General features: G+C 50.1%; 2 protein-coding genes across 7 annotated transcripts in view; both read left to right on the top strand.

The window, feature by feature from the left end:
* LOC130343140 (microtubule-actin cross-linking factor 1, isoforms 6/7-like) overlaps nt 1-19,875 on the top strand; it is a 262,925-nt gene that overhangs the window by 141,763 nt on the left and 101,287 nt on the right. For 5 of the 6 annotated variants that reach the window (XR_008882553.1, XM_056554326.1, XM_056554323.1 and 2 more), the window contains 14 exons: nt 3,174-3,349; nt 3,439-3,598; nt 3,719-3,803; nt 3,927-4,159; nt 8,527-8,646; nt 8,731-8,838; nt 10,569-10,787; nt 13,654-13,857; nt 15,470-15,704; nt 15,782-16,008; nt 16,109-16,231; nt 18,078-18,179; nt 18,376-18,477; nt 19,660-19,800. Coding sequence is in view for 5 of the 6 variants with exons in the window: in XM_056554326.1 (XP_056410301.1) it covers nt 3,174-3,349; nt 3,439-3,598; nt 3,719-3,803; nt 3,927-4,159; nt 8,527-8,646; nt 8,731-8,838; nt 10,569-10,787; nt 13,654-13,857; nt 15,470-15,704; nt 15,782-16,008; nt 16,109-16,231; nt 18,078-18,179; nt 18,376-18,477; nt 19,660-19,800 (2,235 nt within the window). In the remaining variant the exon portion in view is untranslated. The remainder of the gene's footprint in view (nt 1-3,173; nt 3,350-3,438; nt 3,599-3,718; nt 3,804-3,926; nt 4,160-8,526; nt 8,647-8,730; nt 8,839-10,568; nt 10,788-13,653; nt 13,858-15,469; nt 15,705-15,781; nt 16,009-16,108; nt 16,232-18,077; nt 18,180-18,375; nt 18,478-19,659; nt 19,801-19,875) is intronic. The other variant, XM_056554325.1, reaches the window with a different exon arrangement.
* Nucleotides 4,742-8,519, top strand: LOC130343142 (uncharacterized). The gene is made up of 2 exons (XM_056554328.1): nt 4,742-7,539; nt 7,896-8,519. The coding sequence occupies exons 1-2, from the start codon at nt 6,147-6,149 to the stop codon at nt 8,078-8,080; spliced, it is 1,578 nt and encodes a 525-aa protein (XP_056410303.1). The 5' UTR covers nt 4,742-6,146; the 3' UTR covers nt 8,081-8,519.

Here is a 19,875-nt window from a genome sequence, read left to right as displayed (position 1 = left end):
TATATATGGTGTATATCCCATGTGGCCTGTGTTATATGTGGTGTATATATGGTGTATATCCCATGTGGCCTGTGTTATATGTGGTGTATATATGGTGTATATCCCATGTGACCTGTGTTATATATGGTGTATATCCCATGTGTCCTGTGTTATATGTGGTGTATATATGGTGTATATCCCATGTGTCCTGTGTTATATATGGTGTATATATGGTGTATATCCCATGTGTCCTGTGTTATATGTGGTGTATATATGGTGTATATCCCATGTGGCCTGTGTTATATGTGGTGTATATATGGTGTATATCCCATGGGTCCTGTGTTATATATGGTGTATATCCCATGGGTCCTGTGTTATATGTGGTGTATATATGGTGTATATCCCATGTGTCCTGTGTTATATATGGTGTATATATGGTGTATATCCCATGTGTCCTGTGTTATATGTGGTGTATATATGGTGTATATCCCATGGGTCCTGTGTTATATATGGTGTATATCCCATGGGTCCTGTGTTATATGTGGTGTATATCCCATGTGGCCTGTGTTATATGTGGTGTATATCCCATGTGTCCTGTGTTATATGTGGTGTATATATGGTGTATATCCCATGTGTCCTGTGTTATATGTGGTGTATATATGGTGTATATCCCATGTGTCCTGTGTTATATGTGGTGTATATATGGTGTATATCCCATGTGTCCTGTGTTATATGTGGTGTGTATATATGGTGTATATCCCATGTGTCCTGTGTTATATGTGGTGTATATATGGTGTATATCCCATGTGTCCTGTGTTATATGTGGTGTATATATGGTGTATATCCCATGGGTCCTGTGTTATATATGGTGTATATCCCATGGGTCCTGTGTTATATGTGGTGTATATCCCATGGGTCCTGTGTTATATATGGTGTATATATGGTGTATATCCCATGTGTCCTGTGTTATATGTGGTGTATATATGGTGTATATCCCATGTGGCCTGTGTTATATGTGGTGTATATATGGTGTATATCCCATGTGACCTGTGTTATATATGGTGTATATCCCATGGGTCCTGTGTTATATATGGTGTATTTCCCATGTGTCCTGTGTTATATGTGGTGTATATATGGTGTATATCCCATGTGGCCTGTGTTATATATGGTGTATATATGGTGTATATCCCATATGACCTGTGTTATATATGGTGTATATCCCATGTGGCCTGTGTTATATATGGTGTATATATGGTGTATATCCCATGTGACCTGTGTTATATATGGTGTATATCCCATGGGTCCTGTGTTATATGTGGTGTATATATGGTGTATATCCCATGTGACCTGTGTTATATATGGTGTATATATGGTGTATATCCCATGGGTCCTGTGTTATATATGGTGTATATATGGTGTATATCCCATGTGGCCTGTGTTATATATGGTGTATATATGGTGTATATCCCATGTGGCCTGTGTTATATATGGTGTATATATGGTGTATATCCCATGTGGCCTGTGTTATATATGGTGTATATATGGTGTATATCCCATGTGGCCTGTGTTATATGTGGTGTATATATGGTGTATATTCCATGTGACCTGTGTTATATATGGTGTATATATGGTGTATATCCCTTGTGGCCTGTGTTATATATGGTGTATATCCCACGTGTCCTGTGTTATATGTGGTGTATATATGGTGTATATTCCATGTGTCCTGTGTTATATATGGTGTATATATGGTGTATATTCCATGTGACCTGTGTTATATATGGTGTATATCCCATGTGGCCTGTGTTATATATGGTGTATATATGGTGTATATCCCATGTGGCCTGTGTTATATATGGTGTATATCCCATGTGGCCTGTGGTGTATATCCCATGTGGCCTGTGTTATATATGGTGTATATATGGTGTATATCCCATGTGGCCTGTGTTATATATGGTGTATATATGGTGTATATCCCATGTGGCCTGTGTTATATATGGTGTATATATGGTGTATATCCCATGTGGCCTGTGTTATATATGGTGTATATATGGTGTATATCCCATGTGGCCTGTGTTATATATGGTGTATATATGGTGTATAGCCCATGGGTCCTGTGTTATATATGGTGTATATCCCATGTGTCCTGTGTTATATATGGTGTATATATGGTGTATATCCCATGTGTCCTGTGTTATATATGGTGTATATATGGTGTATATCCCATGTGGCCTGTGTTATATATGGTGTATATATGGTGTATATCCCATGTGGCCTGTGTTATATATGGTGTATATATGGTGTATATCCCATGTGGCCTGTGTTATATATGGTGTATATATGGTGTATATCCCATGTGGCCTGTGTTATATATGGTGTATATATGGTGTATATCCCATGTGGCCTGTGTTATATATGGTGTATATATGGTGTATATCCCATGTGTCCTGTGTTATATATGGTGTATATATGGTGTATATCCCATGTGGCCTGTGTTATATGTGGTGTATATATGGTGTATATCCCATGTGGCCTGTGTTATATATGGTGTATATATGGTGTATATCCCATGTGGCCTGTGTTATATATGGTGTATATATGGTGTATATCCCATGTGGCCTGTGTTATATATGGTGTATATATGGTGTATATCCCATGTGGCCTGTGTTATATATGGTGTATATATGGTGTATATCCCATGTGTCCTGTGTTATATATGGTGTATATCCCATGTGTCCTGTGTTATATATGGTGTATATATGGTGTATATCCCATGTGTCCTGTGTTATATATGGTGTATATATGGTGTATATCCCATGGGTCCTGTGTTATATATGGTGTATATATGGTGTATATCCCATGTGGCCTGTGTTATATATGGTGTATATATGGTGTATATCCCATGTGGCCTGTGTTATATATGGTGTATATATGGTGTATATCCCATGTGGCCTGTGTTATATATGGTGTATATCCCATGTGGCCTGTGTTATATATGGTGTATATATGGTGTATATCCCATGTGGCCTGTGTTATATATGGTGTATATATGGTGTATATCCCATGTGGCCTGTGTTATATATGGTGTATATATGGTGTATATCCCATGTGGCCTGTGTTATATATGGTGTATATATGGTGTATATCCCATGTGTCCTGTGTTATATGTGGTTTATATTTCCCCTGTTTTCTTGCAGCTTCTTCAGAGGTTGTTGCTGGAGAGAAAGTCTCGTATTGAGCGAGTGTTAAAGGGTAAGAAGTCGCCATCACAGCCGCTGCCCATAGAGGGCGCAGAGAGGACGGGACAGAGGAGGGACCCCCTGATGGAGCTGCGGGATCGGTGGGACACTTTACTGCGGAGGGCAAAGGAAAGGTGAGGAGTCAGATGGAATCACACAGGACCTAGAAGCTTCCATGATGTCCTCCCTTGAGACCCCTCTCTACTGGACCCTCTCATTCCAGGCACTGCCAGCTGGAGCAGATCACCCCCGCAGCTCAGAACTTCCAGGAGGCTCTGGACGTCTTCCATGACTGGGTGAGCAGCACTGAGAGGCGACTGACCGAACTCTGGAGAACCAACCGGTCCATGAACCAGATCAAAGACTGCCACAAAGAAGTACAGGTAGTGTCTGCCAGGCTGACCTCTGACCCCTCCAACCCAGCCCCATCCAGACATGACCTGTAGATGGCGCTGTGTATACGAGGTCCTACCGGTACTGACATTACTATTTCCTGCTTTCAGGACCTTTGTAAGGAAATTCAGAGCAAGCCTGGAGACATAGACGAGATCCTGGAGAAGGGTCAGGTGATCCTGGAGCTGGTGTCAGGTGCGGCAGCCGCCATTTCCTTAGATTGTAACTATAGTTGTATAAGGATGTTGTGTGTCTGTGTCCCTGATAGACGCCCCCGAGTAATCTCACAGGGACTGACGTGTTGTTTCTGATCCGCAGGGGAGGAGGCTCAGCTCTGCCAGGAGAAGATGGACGCCTTACGGGTGCGCTACATCATTATAGCCCAGAGCGCAGGCGACATCCTGCAAAGGCTGGAGCAGACTATAGAGGCCACTACCCACCTGGACCCGTCCCAGGAAGATGTCTCCCTCTGGTTGGGACGGATGGAGAAGCTGGTGACCTCTGTAAATACTGAAGGGGAGAGGAGACTCAATGCCAGCGACATCGAAAAGGTGAGAAATAGAGGAAACTGCACATTGATGCTTTCCTCAATACCCTCCCGCTGGTGCCGTGTCCTCCTCTCGCTGGTGCCGTGCCCTCCTCCTGCTGGTGCCGTGTCCTCCTCTCGCTGGTGCCGTTCCCTCCTCCCGCTGGTGCAGTGTCCTCCTCTCGCTGGTGCCGTGCCCTCCTCCTGCTGGTGCCCTGTCCTCCTCTCGCTGGTGCCGTTCCCTTCTCCCGCTGGTGCCGTGCCCTCCTCCCGGTGGTGCCGTGCCCTCCTCCCGGTGGTGCCGTGCCCTCCTCCCGGTGGTGCCGTGCCTTTTTCCCATTGGTGCAGTGTGCCTCTCATGTTGGTGCCTCTTACCATCAGTTCAGTAGGGTGGTCAGGATAACCTGATAAGTGCCCCTGTAAACCCATACAAGTCTTTTGGAAATGGGGGGTCTTCACAATGTAAGAAGTCCTTGACGTTAGGGGGACACGTGGTGCCGTGTCTGGGGTGTATGGAACATGCGGTGCCATGTCTGGGGTGTATGGAACATGTTGTGCCATGTATGGGGGTGTACGGTACATGTGGTGCCGGGTCTGGGGTGTAAGTTACGTGGTGCTGTGTCTGAGAGTGTACGGTACACATGGTGCCGGGTCTGGGGGTATATGCTACACATGGTGCTGGGTCTGGGGGTATATGCTACACATGGTGCCGGGTCTGGGGGTGTGCACTGCACGTGGTGCCGGGTCTGGGGGTGTGCGCTACACATAGTTCCGGGTCTGGGTGTGTATTCTACATGTGGTGCCAGTTCTGGATGTGTATTCTACACGTGGTGCCAAGTCTGGGTGTGTATGCTACACGTGGTGCCGGGTCTGTGGGTGTGCGCTACACGTAGTTCCGGGTCTGGGTGTGTATGCTACATGTGGTGCCAGTTCTGGATGTGTATTCTACACGTGGTACCAAGTCTGGGTGTGTATGCTACACGTGGTGATGGGTCTTGGGGTGTGCACTACACATGATGCCGGGTCTGGGGTGTATGCTACATGTGTTGCTGGGCCTGGGTGTGTATGTTACATGTGGTGCTGGGTCTGGGGGTGTGTCTTCCTCTTGTTTTCTTCCCGTCGGTGCGATGTCTTCTTCCCGTCGTCGTGGTGTCTTCCTTCTGTTAGGATTCGGCTAGCTGGATGTGGATCCTCTGTGTCAGCGAGGGATTGGCGTGGACCGTGTCGGTGGACCGGTTCTAGGTTGCTACTGGTTTTCACCAGAGGCCGCCACAAAGCGGGATGGTCTTGCTGCGGCGGTAGCAACCAGGTCGTATCCACCGGCAACGGCTCAACCTCGCTGACTGCTGAGAAGGCGTGGGACAGAAGGACTAGGCAGAGGCAAGGTCAGACGTAGCAGAAGGTCGGGGCAGGCGGCAAGGTTCGTAGTCAATAGCAATAGTAGAAGGTCTGGAAACACAGGCTTTGGACAACACTAAACGCTTTCTCTGGCACAAGGCAACATGATCCGGCAAGGAAGGAAAGGGGAAGTGAGGTTATATACACAGGGAGCAGGTGGAAGCTAATTAGACTGATTGGGCCAGGCACCAATCACTGGTGCACTGGCCCTTTAAATCTTAGAGAGCTGGCACGCGCGCGCCCGAACATGACAGCCGGGGACCAGGACGGGTAAGTGGCTTGGGATGCGATTCGCGAGCGGGCGAGTCCCGCTATGCAAATCGCATCCCCATCGTGAATGACAGTGCAGCGATCCCGGTCAGCGGGTCTGACCGGGGGCGCTGCAGAAAGGAGAACGCCGCGAGCGCTCCAGGGAGGAGCAGGGACCCAGAGTGCTCGGTGTAACACCTTCCATCGGTGCCGTGTCTTCCTTCCGTCGGAGCCGTGTCTTCTTACTGTTGTGCGGTGTCTTCTTCCCCTCGGTGTGATGTCTTCTTCCCCTCGGTGTGGTGTCTTCTTCCCGTCAGTGCGATGTCTTCTTCCCGTCGGTGCGGTGTCTTCCTTCCGTTGGTGCGATGTCTTCCTCCCGTTGGTGCGATGTCTTCTTCCTGTCGGTGCCGTGTCTTCTTACTGTCGTGCGGTGTCTCCTTCCTGTTGGTGCGGTGTCCTTACATCGGTCTGGTATCGTTGTCCTCCTGTGCGGTATCCTCTTCCCGTCGGTGCGGTATCTTCTTCCCATCGGTGCAGTGTCTTCTTCCCTTCGGTGCGGTGTCTTCTTCCCGTCGGTGCGATGTCTTTTTCCTGTCAATGCAATGTCTTCTTTCCATCGGTGCAATCTCTTCTTCCCGTTGGTGCGGTGTCTTCTCCCGTCGGTGTGGTGTCTTTTTCCCGTTGGTGCGATGTCTTCCTTAAGTCGGTGCGGTGTCTTCTTACTGTTGTGCGGTGTCTTCTTCCTGTCTGTGCGATGTCTTCTTCCTGTCGGTGCGGTGTCTTCTTCCCATCGTCGGTGTGATATCTTCTTACAGTCGGTGCGGTGTCTTCCTTCTGTTGGTGCGATATCTTCTTTCCGTCGGTGCGATGTCTTCTTCCCGTTGGTGCGGTGTCTTCCTTCCGTCGGTGCTGTGTCTTCTTACTGTCGTGCGGTGTCTTCTTCCTGTCAGTGTGGGGTCTTCTTACAGTCGGTGTGGTGTCTTCCTTCTGTTGGTGCAATGTCTTCTTCCCGTCGGTGCAATGTCTTCTCCCCATGGGTGCGGTGTCTTCCTTCTGTCGGTGCCGTGTCTTCTTACTGTCGTGCGGTGTCTTCTTCCAGTCGGTGCGGTGTCTTCTTCCTGTCGTGCGGTGTCTTCTTCCTGTCGGTGCAGTGTCTTCTTCCCGTCGGTGCGGTGTCTTCTTCCCGTCGGTGCGATGTCTTTTTCCTGTCAGTGCAATGTCTTCTTCCCGTCGGTGCAATCTCTTCTTCCCGTCGGTGCGGTGTCTTTTTCCAATTGTTGCGATGTCTTCCTTCCGTTGGTGCGGTGTCTTCTTACTGTCGTGCGGTGTCTTCTTCCTGTTGGTGCGATGTCTTCTTCCTGTTGGTGCGGTGTCTTCTTCCCGTCGTCGGTGTGCTGTCTTCTTACAGTCGGTGCGGTGTCTTCCTTCTGTTGGTGCGATGTCTTCTTTCCGTCGGTGCAATGTCTTCTTCCCGTGGGTACGGTGTCTTTCTTCCGTCGGTGCGGTGTCTTCTTTCCGTCGGTGCGATGTCTTCTTCCCGTTGGTGCGGTGTCTTCCTTCCGTCGGTGCGGTGTCTTCTTATTGTCGTGCGGTGTCTTCTTCCTGTCAGTGCGGTGTCTTCTTACAGTCGGTGTGGTGTCTTCCTTCTGTTGGTGCAATGTCTTCTTCCCGTCGGTGCGATGTCTTCTCCCCATGGGTGCGGTGTCTTCCTTCAGTCGGTGCCGTGCCTTCTTACTGTCGTGCGGTGTCTTCTTCCCGGTGTCTTCTTCCCGTCGGTGTCTTCTTCCCCGCGGTGTCTTCTTCCTGTCGTGCGGTGTCTTCTTCCTGTCGGTGCAGTGTCTTCTTCCCGTCAGTGCGGTGTCTTCTTCCCGTCGGTGCGATGTCTTTTTCCTGTCAGTGCAATGTCTTCTTCCCGTCGGTGCAATCTCTTCTTCCCGTCGGTGCGGTGTCTTCTCCCGTCGGTGCGGTGTCTTTTTCCAATTGTTGCGATGTCTTCCTTCCGTTGGTGCGGTGTTTTCTTACTGTCGTGCGGTGTCTTCTTCCTGTTGGTGCGATGTCTTCTTCCTGTTGGTCTGGTGTCTTCTTCCCGTCGTCGGTGTGCTGTCTTCTTACAGTCGGTGCGGTGTCTTCCTTCTGTTGGTGCGATGTCTTCTTTCCGTCGGTGCGATGTCTTCTTCCCGTGGGTGCGGTGTCTTTCTTCCGTCGGTGCGGTGTCTTCTTACTGTCGGTGCGGTGTCTTCTTCCTGTCGGTGCAATGTCTTCTTCCTGTTGGTGCGATGTCTTCTTCCTGTCGGTGTGATGTCTTCTTCCCGTCGTCGGTGCGGTGTCTTCTTACAGTCGGTGTGATGTCTTCCTTCTGTTGGTGCAATGTCTTCTTCCCGTCGGTGCGATGTCTCCTCCCATGGGTGCGGTGTCTTCCTTCCGTCGGTGCCGTGTCTTCTTACTGACGTGCGGTGTCTTCTTCCCGTCGGTGCGGTGTCTTCTTACAGTCGGTGCGGTGTCTTCCTTCTGTTGGTGCGATGTCTTCTTACTGTCGTGCGGTGTCTTCTTCCCGTCGGTGCGGTGTCTTCCTTCCGTTGGTACGGTGTCTCCTTCCTGTTGGTGCGCTGTCCTTCCATTGGTCTGGTATCGTTGTCCTCCTGTCGGTGCGGTATCTTCGTCCTGCCGGTCCAGTGCCTTCCTCCTGCCGGTCTGGTGTTGGTGTCTTTGACCTCTATTAATAACTTTATCCTTTTTGTTTTTCAGTTGGAGCAGGTGATCAGGTCGGAGCTCACTCACCTGAGTGTTACGGAAAGGCATCTTGCAGAGGTCACTAGGGTCACGCTAGACGCAGACACCATACAGTCCCAAATGAGGGAGCACAAGGTGAGTCCTCTCCTTCCTGCTGCGGCTCTTTCCTTCTCTCCAGTGATAAGAATGATGTCATAGAAGATTTCTGATGCTTTGCAGCTGCTGGTGGTGGATGTTCTGCAGCATCAGGGGATCATGGAGAGGCTGCTGTGCATCTCAGATGTCCTAATGACTCTATGTCCTGAGCGTACTCAGGAGCAACTGCAGGTGAGAAGGGCTGAGGGCCGGGGTCACTTACTTATTGTATACTGTGTCCTAGGTACTGAGGAGCAACTGCAGGAGAGAGGGGCTGACAGCCAGAGCTGGGGTCACTTTCTGATACTGTGTCCTGGGGGCTGAGGAGCAACTGTAGGAGAGGGGGGCTGAGGGCCGGAGCTGGGGTCACTTACTTACTGTATACTGTGGCCTAGGTATTGAGGAGCAACTGCAGGAGAGAGGGACTGACAGCCAGAGCTGGGGTCACTTTCTGATACTGTGTCTTGGGGGCTGAGGAGCAACTGCAGGAGAAAGGGGCTGAGGGCAGGAGCCGGGTCACTTACTGTATACTGTGTCCTGGGGACTGAGGAGCAACTGCAAGAGAGAGGGGCTGAGGGTGCGAGCCAGTGTCACTTACTGATACTGTGTCCTGGGTGCTGAGGAGCAACTGCAGGAGAGAGAGGGTCTGAGGGCCAGAGCTGGGGTCACTTACTAATACTGTGTCCTGGGGCTGAGGAGCAACTGCAAGAAAGAGGGGCTGAGGGCACGAGCCGGGGTCATTTACTGATACTGTGTCCTGGGTGCTGAGGAGCAACTGCAGGAGAGAGGGTCTGAGGGCCAGAGCTGGGGTCACTTACTGATACTGTGTCCTGGGGCTGAGGAACAACTGTGGGAGAGAGGGACTGAGGGCTGAAGCTGGGGTCACTTAATGATAATGTGCCCTGAGCGCACTCAGGAGCAACTGCAGGTCAGAGGGGCTGAGGGCCGGAGCAGCGGTCACTTACTGATACTGTGTTTCGGGGGCTGAGTAGCAACTATGGGAGAAAGGGGCTGAGGGCAGGAGCCAGGGTCACTTACTTATACTGTGTTCGGGGGCGGAGGAGCAACTGCAGGAGAGAGGGTCTGAGGGCCAGAGCTGGGGTCACTTATTGATATTATTGATACTGTGTCCTGGGAGCTGAGGAGCAACTGCAGGTGAGAGGGGATGAGGGCAGGAGGCGGGGTCACTTACTGATAATCTGTCCTGGGGCTGAGGAGCAACTGCAGGTGAGAGGGACTGAGTGCTTAAGCTGGGGTCACTTACTGATAATGTGTCCTGGGGGCTGAGGAGCAACTGTGGGAGAGAGAGTGACTGAGGGGCGGAGCTGGGGTCACTTACTGATAATGTGTCCTGGGGCTGAGGAGCAACTGCAGGTGAGAGGGACTGAGTGCTTGAGCTGGGGTCACTTACTGATAATGTGTCCTGGGGGCTGAGGAGCAACTGTGGGAGAGAGAGTAACTGAGGGCCGGACCTTGGGTCACTTACTGATAATGTGTCCTGAGCGCACACAGAAGCAACTGCAGGTGACAGGGGCTAAGAGCCATAGCCAGGGTCTCTTAATGATACTGTGTCCTGAGGGCTGAGGAGCAACTGCAAGAGAGAGTGACTGAGGGCACGGGCCAGGGTCACTTACTGATACTTTGTCCTGGGGGCTGAGGAGCAACTGCAAGAGAGAGTGACTGAGGGCACGAGCCGGGGTCACTTACTGATACTGTGTCCGGGGGCTGAGGAGCAACTGCAGGTGAGAGGGGCTAAGGGCCGGGATAACTTACTGATACTGTGTCCTGGGGCTGAGGAGCAACTGCAGGTGAGAAGAGCTGGGGTGACTGTGTGTTCAGATACCTCATGTTTCCCATTGTGCCCCCTGTTGTCAGCTCCGATCTGTCGATTGTTGTCATGTGACCGTCCATTCTCCCTGCAGGGATCCTTAGCCTCTCTTAAAGAGATGTCCCCCCGGATAGCCGCCCAGGTAACCAGCTCCCCCCCGGCCCTGGAGCATGCCCTCACCCTGCTGGGGCAGTTCACAGAGGCAGAGGATGAGCTGCTGCCCTGGATGCAGGAGACGGAAGCAGAATTACCCCGACTGTCTGCAAACTACGGCAACTACAGCGACATCAGAGAGCAACAGCAGCAGCTGCAGGTCAGTACGGAACATCTGTGCCGCCATCCTCATCCTCCTTGTCACTATCTTTGGTCCTGTGCCGCCATCCTCATCCTCCATGTCACTATCTTTGGTCCTGTGCCTCCATCCTCATCCTTCATGTCACTATCTTTGGTCTCGTGCCGCCATCCTCATCCTCCTTGTCACTATCTTTGGTCCTGTGCCGCCATCCTCATCCTCCTTGTCACTGTCTTTGGTCCTGTGCAGCCATCCTCATCCTCCTTGTCACTATCTTTTGTCCTGTGCCTCCATCCTCATCCTTCATGTCACTATCTTTGGTCCTGTGCAGCCATCCTCATCCTCCTTGTCACTATCTTTGGTCCTGTGCCTCCATCCTCATCCGTCATGTCACTATCTTTCGTCTCGTGCCGCCATCCTCATCCTCCTTGTCACTATCTTTGGTCTCGTGCCGCCATCCTCATCCTCCTTGTCACTATCTTTGGTCCTGTGCCTCCATCCTCATCCGTCATGTCACTATCTTTGGTCTTGTGCCGCCATCCTCATCCTCCTTGTCACTATCTTTGGTCCTGTGCCGCCATCCTCATCCTCCTTGTCACTATCTTTTGTCCTGTGCCTCCATCCTCATCCTCCTTGTCACTATCTTTGGTCTCGTGCCGCCATCCTCATCCTTCATGTCACTATCTTTGGTCTCGTGCCGCCATCTTCATCCTCCTTGTCACTATCTTTGGTCTCGTGCCTCCATCCTCATCCTTCATGCAACTATCTTTGGTGCTGTGCCTCCATCCTCATCCTTCATGTCACTATCTTTGGTCCTTACCGCCATCCTCATCCTCCTTGTCACTATCTTTTGTCCTGTGCCTCCATCCTCATCCTTCATGTCACTATCTTTGGTCTCGTGCCGCCATCTTCATCCTCCTTGTCACTATCTTTGGTCTCGTGCCGCCATCCTCATCCTTCATGTCACTATCTTTGGTCTCGTGCCGCCATCTTCATCCTCCTTGTCACTATCTTTGGTCTCGTGCCTCCATCCTCATCCTTCATGCAACTATCTTTGGTGCTGTGCCTCCATCCTCATCCTCCTTGTCACTATCTTTGGTCCTGTGCCGCCATCCTCATCCTCCTTGTCACTATCTTTGGTCTCGTGCCGCCATCCTCATCCTCCATGTCACTATCTTTGGTCTCGTGCCGCCATCTTCATCCTCCTTGTCACTATCTTTGGTCTCGTGCCGCCATCCTCATCCTTCATGTCACTATCTTTGGTCCTGTGCCGTCATCCTCATCCTTCATGCCACTATCTTTGGTCCTGTGCCGTCATTCTCATCCTTCATGCCACTATCTTTGGTCCTGTGCCGTCATCCTCATCCTTCATGCCACTATCTTTGGTCATTGCCGTCATCCTCATCCTCCATGTCACTAGCTTTGGTCCTTGCCGCCATCCTTATCCTCCATGTCACTATCTTTGGTCTCGTGCCGCCATCCTCATCCTCCATATCACTATCTTTGGTCTCGTGCCGCCATTTTCATTCTCCATGTCACTATATTTGGTCTCGTGCCGCCATCCTCATCCTCCATTTCACTATCTTTGGTCTCGTGCCGCCATCTTTATCCTTCATGTCACTATCTTTGGTCTCGTGCCTCCATCCTCATCCTGCATGTCACTATCTTTGGTCATGTGCCGCCATCCTGATCCTCCTTGTCACTATCTTTGGTCTCGTGTCACCATCCTCATCCTCCAATTCACTATCTTTGGTCATGTGCCACCATCCTGATCCTCCTTGACACTATCTTTGGTCCTGTACCGCCATCCTCATCCTCCATGTCACGTGCCGCCATCCTGATCCTCCATGTCACTGTCTTTGGTCTCGTGTTGCCATCCTCATCCTCCATTTCACTATCTTTGGTCTCGTGCTGCCATCCTCATCCTCCATGTCACTATCTTTGGTCTCGTTCCGCCATCCTCATCCTCCATGTCACTATCTTTGGTCTCGTGCCACCATCCTGATCCTCCATGTCACTATCTTTGGTCTCGTGTCGCCATCCTCATCGTCCATATCACTATCTTTGGTCCTGTGCCGCCATCCTCATCCTCCATGTCACTATCTTTGGCCCTGTGCCTCCATCCTCATCCTCCATGTCATTATCTTTGGCCCTGTGCCTCCATCCTCATCCTTCATGTCAACATCTTTGGTCCTGTGCCTCCATCCTCATCCTCCATGTCACTATCTTTGGCCCTGTGCTGCCATCCTCATCCTCCATGTCACTATCTTTGGTCTCGTGCCGCCATCCTCATCCTCCATGTCACTATCTTTAGTCCTGTGCCGCCATCCTCATCCTCCATGTCACTATCTTTGGTCTCGTGCCACCATCCTGATCCTCCATGTCACTATCTTTGGTATCGTGCCACCATCCTCATCCTCCATGTCACTATCTTTGGTCCTGTGCCTCCATCCTCATCCTCCATGTCACTATCTTTGGTCCTTGCCGCTATCCTCATCCTCCATGTCACTATCTTTGGTCCTTTGCCTCCATCCTCAACCTTCATGTCACTATCTTTGGTCTTGTGCCGCCATCTTCATCCTCCATGTCACTATCTTTGGTCTTGTGTCACCATCCTGATCCTCCATGTCACTATCTTTGGTCTCATGCCGCCATCCTGATCCTTCATGTCACTATCTTTGGTCTCGTGCCGCCATCCTCATCCTCCATGCCACTATCTTTGGCCCTGTGCCGCCATCCTCATCCTCCATGTCACTATCTTTGGTCGTGTGCCTCCATCCTCATCCTCCATGTCACTATCTTTGGTCCTGTGCCTCCATCCTCATCCTCCATGTCACTATCTTTGGTCACATTACCTCAGCGCAGAATGTGCGTTATCTCCTCGCAGGCGCTGAGAGAAGTGGTCGCGGAGCACAAGCCCCTGGTCACCAAGCTGCACCGTGTGTCCTGCAAGTTGTCGGAGCTGTGCCCGGAGGAGGGCGCTGCCTTTCAGAGACGCTTTGAGGCAGCAGAGAAACAATACTGCTCCATCCGGGAGGCTGTGCGCCAAACTGCTGCTGTCCTGGAGGATACTGTCCCCAGATACAGTCAGGTGAGCTGCCATATGCTTCTGCCTTAAAGGTAAATTCTGCACTCTGTAGAGAAGCCCTGAGGATGACATTTACCTTCGAATTAATTTCCGCCCCGAGAACTGCAAGAAATCATCATGAAAAAACCCCAAAACTTCATCTGAGTTATAATTCAGATAAAATATAATGAGGCCCAAAGACAAATAAACAGGAGAAATAGGGTGGACAACTGGGATGCCAAAAATTGGGGGGGAGAAAATGCCCCATCTGGACTGTAATACAGCCGACCCGTAGTCTACACAGGACAGGGACCCAATGGCTGAATACAGAGAATACCGGGAGGTAACTAAAGGCTGGCCCCAAATCATATAACCAAAAGGATGCCCCTAATGGTATAGCCAAGAAGATGACCCAAAAAATATAACCAAGAGGATGCCCCAAAGGTATAACCATGAGGATGCTCCAAAGGTATAACCAAGAGGATGCCCCAAAAGGTATAACCAAGAGGATGCCGCAAAAGGTACAACCAAGAGGATGCCCCAAAAGGTACAACCAAGAGAATGCCCCAAAAGGTATAACCAAGAGAATGCCCCAAAAGGTGTAACCAAGAGAATGCCTCAAAAGGTATAACCAAGAGGATGCCCCAAATGGTATAACCAAGAGCATGACCCAAAAGGTATAACCAAGAGGATGCCCCAAAAGGTATAGCTAAGAGGATGACCCAATTGGTATAACCAAGAGGGTGCCCCATCAGGTATAACCAAGAGGATAGCCCAAAAAGTATAACCAAGAGGAGGGCCCAAAAGATATAACCAAGAGGAGGGCCCAAAAGGTATAACCAAGAGGATGCCCCAAAAGGTATAACCAAGAGGATGACCCAAAAGGTATAACCAAGAGGATGCCCCAAAAAGGTATAACCAAGAGGATGGCCCAAAAAGTATAACCAAGAGGAGGGCCCAAAAGGTATAACCAAGATGATGGCCCAAATAGTATAACCTAGAGAATACCCAAAAAGGTATAACCAAAAGGATGGCCCAAAAGGTATAACCAAGAGGATGGCCCAAAAGGTATAACCAAGAGGATGGCCCAAAAGGTAAAACCGAGAGGATGGCCCAAAAGGTATAACCGAGAGAATGCCCCAAAAGGTATAACCAAGAGGATGGCCCAAAAGTATAACCAAGAGCATGCCCCAAAAGCTTACATGTCCTCATTAAGGTGGAGAGAAAAATGTCTTATGGGCTTTGTTTCTTCCGCTTTACTAAATGTGTAGTCATCCCTCATGTCACAGTGGTTAGAGCCATCCTAATAAGAGATGGGACCCCCAAAAGGCAGGGTCAGAGGTCACAGGATTTAGAATCCAGATGGGGCCTATTTCTCTTTTTCTTTTCTCCCCCCCCCCCCCCCCCCCCAACAGTCTTGGAGTCACCTCATTACTCCTATATGTTTGATTTTGGGCCTCGATATTTTTTTATCTGAATTAAAATACAGGTTTTTGGGTTTTCATCCTGATGATTTGGGGTCCACAATACAGTGATTTCTCTTATGTATTCACCACCTAGGGCGTACATCCAGGTGTGGACCGCCCACAGCAGCACAGAGGGGTTTCAGCAGCCTCCTTTTTTCTTATGCCCATAGGTGAATGAGAGGATCCGAGTGATGAGTGACAACTTGGAGAGGCTGGATGAGCGGATGCAGAGCGTCTCCTGTGTTCGTGGGGAAACCTCCCGGATCCAGGAGCAGCTCAGAGAGAGCGGCCAAGTGCAGGCCGAGCTGGAGAAGCTAGGAATGGCTCTGGAGAACGTCAGCAAGCAGGCGGCAGAGCTCACGAGCAGCCTCCCTGACCAGACAGAGGAGCCACAAGGTACCCAAGGTGTGTGTGAAGAGATGTGTAGGGTGATGGGGTCTTCACTCTGAGGGGTCGTGCACTGAGCTGCATTTGTTCTGCAGGAATCATGCAGCGCATGGAAGAACTACAGGCCCGGTGGCAGCAGTTGTGTGGACGGGCGGAGGACCGGGACATCTGGCTCTCTGGGCTTCTAATCTTGGCCGAACGTTTCTGGAACGGACTCTCAGATTTGGCTGTGACCCTCGGTGACACCCAGCAGATGGTTCTGGACACAGAGGAGCCGGCCTCTGACCCCGATTCCATCAGGACCCGACTGGATGCCATGCAGGTAGGGGCCAGGTGTCTAAAGACTGCCCCCCCCCCCCCCTACACTCACCTATTATAACTATATATTTGGGCCTCTACTGACCTCTGGACTCTGTTGTCAGGCTCTGCGGGAGGACATTGACAACCTGCAGAATGACCTGGACACGTTGGGGTCGGTGGGGGTGGAGCTTATGTCATCCTGCGGGGACATGGACAAACCTGACGTGACCAAGAGCCTGGATGAGGTGAGAAGAGTTGTGTGCCGCAATTGTTTCCACCATTTTTACTTTTAATGCTTGATGGCACAGATCAGAGGAGGAGTCTGGAGTAGGGTACAGAGGAGTCTGGAGGAGGGGACAGAGGAGTCTGGAGGAGGAGGAAGGGACAGAGGAGTCTGGAGGAGGGGACAGAGGAGCCTGGAAGAGGAGGAAGGGACCGAGGAGTCTGGAGAAGAAAAGGGGACAGTGGAGCCTGGAGGAGGAGGAAGGGACAGTGGAGCCTGGAGGAGGAGGAAGGGACAGAGGAGCCCGGAGGAGGATGAAGGGACAGAGAGGTCTGGAGGAGGAGACAGAGGAAACTGAGGGAGGAGGAGGGGACATAGGAGTCTGGAGGGAGAAGCCAGAGTGGTCTGAAGGTGAAGGAGAATAGAGGATTCTGAAGGGAGAGGACAGAAGAGTCTGGAGGAGGAGGAGGAGGAGACAGAGAGGTCTGGGGAATGGGATAGATGGGTCTGAAGGAAGAGGACAGAGGACTCTGGAGGGAGGGGCCAGAGTGGTCTGAAGGTGAAGGGGAATAGAGGATTCTGGAGGAGAGGACAGAGAGGTCTGAATGTGAAGGGGAATGGAGGATTCTGGAGGAGAGGACAGAGAGGTCTGAAGGGAGAGGACAGAGGAGTCTGGAGGAAAGGACAGAGGAGTGTAAGGCTGGGTCATACACATCAAATTTAACACCGGCACTGAACAGACCCTTAACTAGCTGCCTAGATATGACAAGGTGGATCTCAGCTCTACCACCAATAAATAAAGACCATGTAAGATATAAAATTGCGTATCGGCGCTTAGTTAGGAAACAAATGTATGAAATAAGTAAAACACAAACTTACTATGATCCTGATGTGAATCTTACGCTAGAGCACTGGCCAAACTAAGAACGTTGTCTCCACTAAAAAGGAAACATAGAAATCATTGTCCACTGGGTCGGTAACGCACATGAACCTCCTAATAAGTAACAGAATCGTCCTGCTCCACTTAATCCGGTCCTATAGAGCCAGTGTCACATCCTTCCATACATACACAATACTGCTCATTAATGGAGAAGCACAGCTAAATTGTTAGGGGTACTCCGGTGGAAATTATTATTTATATACTACAGAGGAAATTCTTTTCTTTTTGGAACACAGAGCTCTCTGATGACATCACGAGCACAGTGCTCTCTGCTGACATCTCTGTCCATTTTAGGAACTGTCCATAGCAGCATATGTTTGCTATGGGGATTTTCTCCTACACTGGACAGTTCTTAAAATGGACAGAGGTGTCAGCAGAGAGCTCTGTGTTCCAAAAAGAAAATAATTTCCTCTGTAGTATTCAGCAGCTAATAAGTACTGGAAGGATTAAGATTTTTTTTAATAGAAGTCATTTACAAATCTGTTTAACTTTCTGGCACCAGTTGATTTAAAAATAAATAAATAATAATTTCCACCGGAGTACCCCTAACAATTTAGCTGTGCTTCTCCATTAATGAGCAGTATTGTGTATGTATGGAAGGATGTGACACTGGCTCTATAGGACCGGATTAAGTGGAGCAGGACGATTCTGTTACTTATTAGGAGGTTCATGTGCGTTACCGACCCAGTGGACAATGATTTCTATGTTTCCTTTTTAGTGGAGACAACGTTCTTAGTTTGGCCAGTGCTCTAGCGTAAGATTCACATCAGGATCATAGTAAGTTTGTGTTTTACTTATTTCATACATTTGTTTCCTAGCTAAGCGCCGATACGCAATTTTATATCTTACATCATTATTATTATTGGTCGGCCATACTCAGCTCGGTTTCTGGATTTTACATTATATCCCGTACTCATCCTCCCCACAGCTCTACAGCACTTGGAACAGTCTGAACAAGCTCTGGGGCGAGCGTTACACCCGTCTGGAGGAGCAGCTAAAGGGGACGCTCCACTACCAGGAGACAGTCCAGGTATGTCCTGAGCACCTGATGGTGGACATCACAGATGTGGGGAAGGGGCAGTGATCTATACATTGGACGGGCCCCGTCAGTATAAGGGCCACAGTAGAGTTTAAATATGGCGACATTTGGCCCCCATGATGGACTGGGGCAGCACATTGTCAGGGGGGTAATCCCTACCATGGGCTCAGCTCATCTCTCTCCATAGCGCCTCCAGGACTGGCTGATCTGCGTAGAGTCTCGACTGTCTGAAGAGTTCCTGGTGGGAGGAGACCTGAACATGGTGAAGAGACAGCTTGCCGAGCTGAAGGTGAGTCACATGATGTGGTCAGGGTAGAAGCGGACGATGCCAGACATCTCAGGCCTACAGACTACCACTACCTGCTTTGTGCTCAGTGAACAGTGACCCAAGCTGTGATCCATGACTCCATCTATGACCAGTGATTCCATCTATGACCAATGACTCCAGCTGTGACCAATGATTCCAGCTGTGACCACTGACTCCATCTATAACCACTGACTCCATCTATGACCAGTGACTCCATCTATGACCAATGACTCCAGCTATAACCACTGACTCCATCTATGACCAGTGACTTCTTCTATGACCAATGACTCCAGCTGTGACCAATGACTCCATCTATGACCAGTGACTCCATCTATGACCAATGACTCCAGCTGTGACCAATGACTCCAGCTATAACCACTGACTCCAGCTATGACCAGTGACTCCATCTATGACCAATGACTCCATCTATGACCAGTGACTTCTTCTATGACCAGTGATTCCAGTTATAACCACTGACTCCATCTATGACCCGTGACTCAATCTATGACCAGTGACTCCATCTATGACCAGTGACTCCATCTATGACTAGTGACTTCTCCTATGACCAATGACTCCAGCTATAACCACTGACTTCAGCTATGACCAGTGACTCCATCTATTACTGATGACTCCATCTATGACCAGTGACTCCATCTATGAACAATGACTCCATCTATGACCAGTGACTCCAGCTATGACCGATGACTCCAGCTATGACCGATGACTCCAGCTATGACTGACGACTCCAGCCATGACCAGTGACTCCTTCTATGACCAGTGACTCCATCTATGACCAGTGACTCCATCTATGACCAGTGACTCCAGCTATAACTAATGACTCCATCTATGACCAGTGACTCCATCTATTACCAGTGACTCCATCTATGACCGGTGACTCCAGCTATAGCTAATGACTCCATCTATGACCAGTGACTCCATCTTTGACCAGTGACTCCATTTATGACAGCTATGACCAATAGTAACTAGAGCTTTGGTGGTGACTGGTGGATAATACATGATGTAACTCAGGGTCAGTACAGTTATGGACTTATTGAGCTCTGTGGTCGGTGCGGTGTAGCGGACGGTCACCAGGTAGCATACAGACGGGTGAGGTGCCTGTGCTCCGTCCGGCAGATAACTGCTTTGAGGTTCTTTTTGGACTAGGAGTTTAAGAGAGAACTCTACCAACACCGGGTAGAGCTAGAGAGCATCGGGCGCCAGAACCTGGACAAGCAGGGCGACTGTCAGCTAAGCGACTTCAGAGAACGCTGGGACCGGCTGGAGGGGGAGGCCGTGAACCGTCAGGTGAGGACCGTCCCATTGGGTGCTTCTTTATGTGCCCTTGTGCCCATATGGTGTATCTGCCCCATTCTGTATATT

This window comes from Hyla sarda, unplaced genomic scaffold, assembly GCF_029499605.1.
Source record: "Hyla sarda isolate aHylSar1 unplaced genomic scaffold, aHylSar1.hap1 scaffold_67, whole genome shotgun sequence".
In the NCBI taxonomy this organism is placed as follows: domain Eukaryota; kingdom Metazoa; phylum Chordata; class Amphibia; order Anura; family Hylidae; genus Hyla; species Hyla sarda.
The sequence above is the reverse complement of the archived record's forward strand: the minus strand, read 5'-3'. Positions and strand labels throughout refer to the sequence as shown.

Excerpts from the sequence above, each read along its gene's own strand:
- LOC130343142 (XM_056554328.1), top strand. The coding sequence starts at position 6,147 with ATGTCTTCCTCCCGTTGGTGCGATGTCTTCTTCCTGTCGGTGCCGTGT. Across the intron at positions 7,540-7,895 it reads CGTGCGGTGTCTTCTTCCCG|TCGGTGCGGTGTCTTCCTTC; the intron begins GTGTCTTCTTCC and ends GTCTTCTTACAG.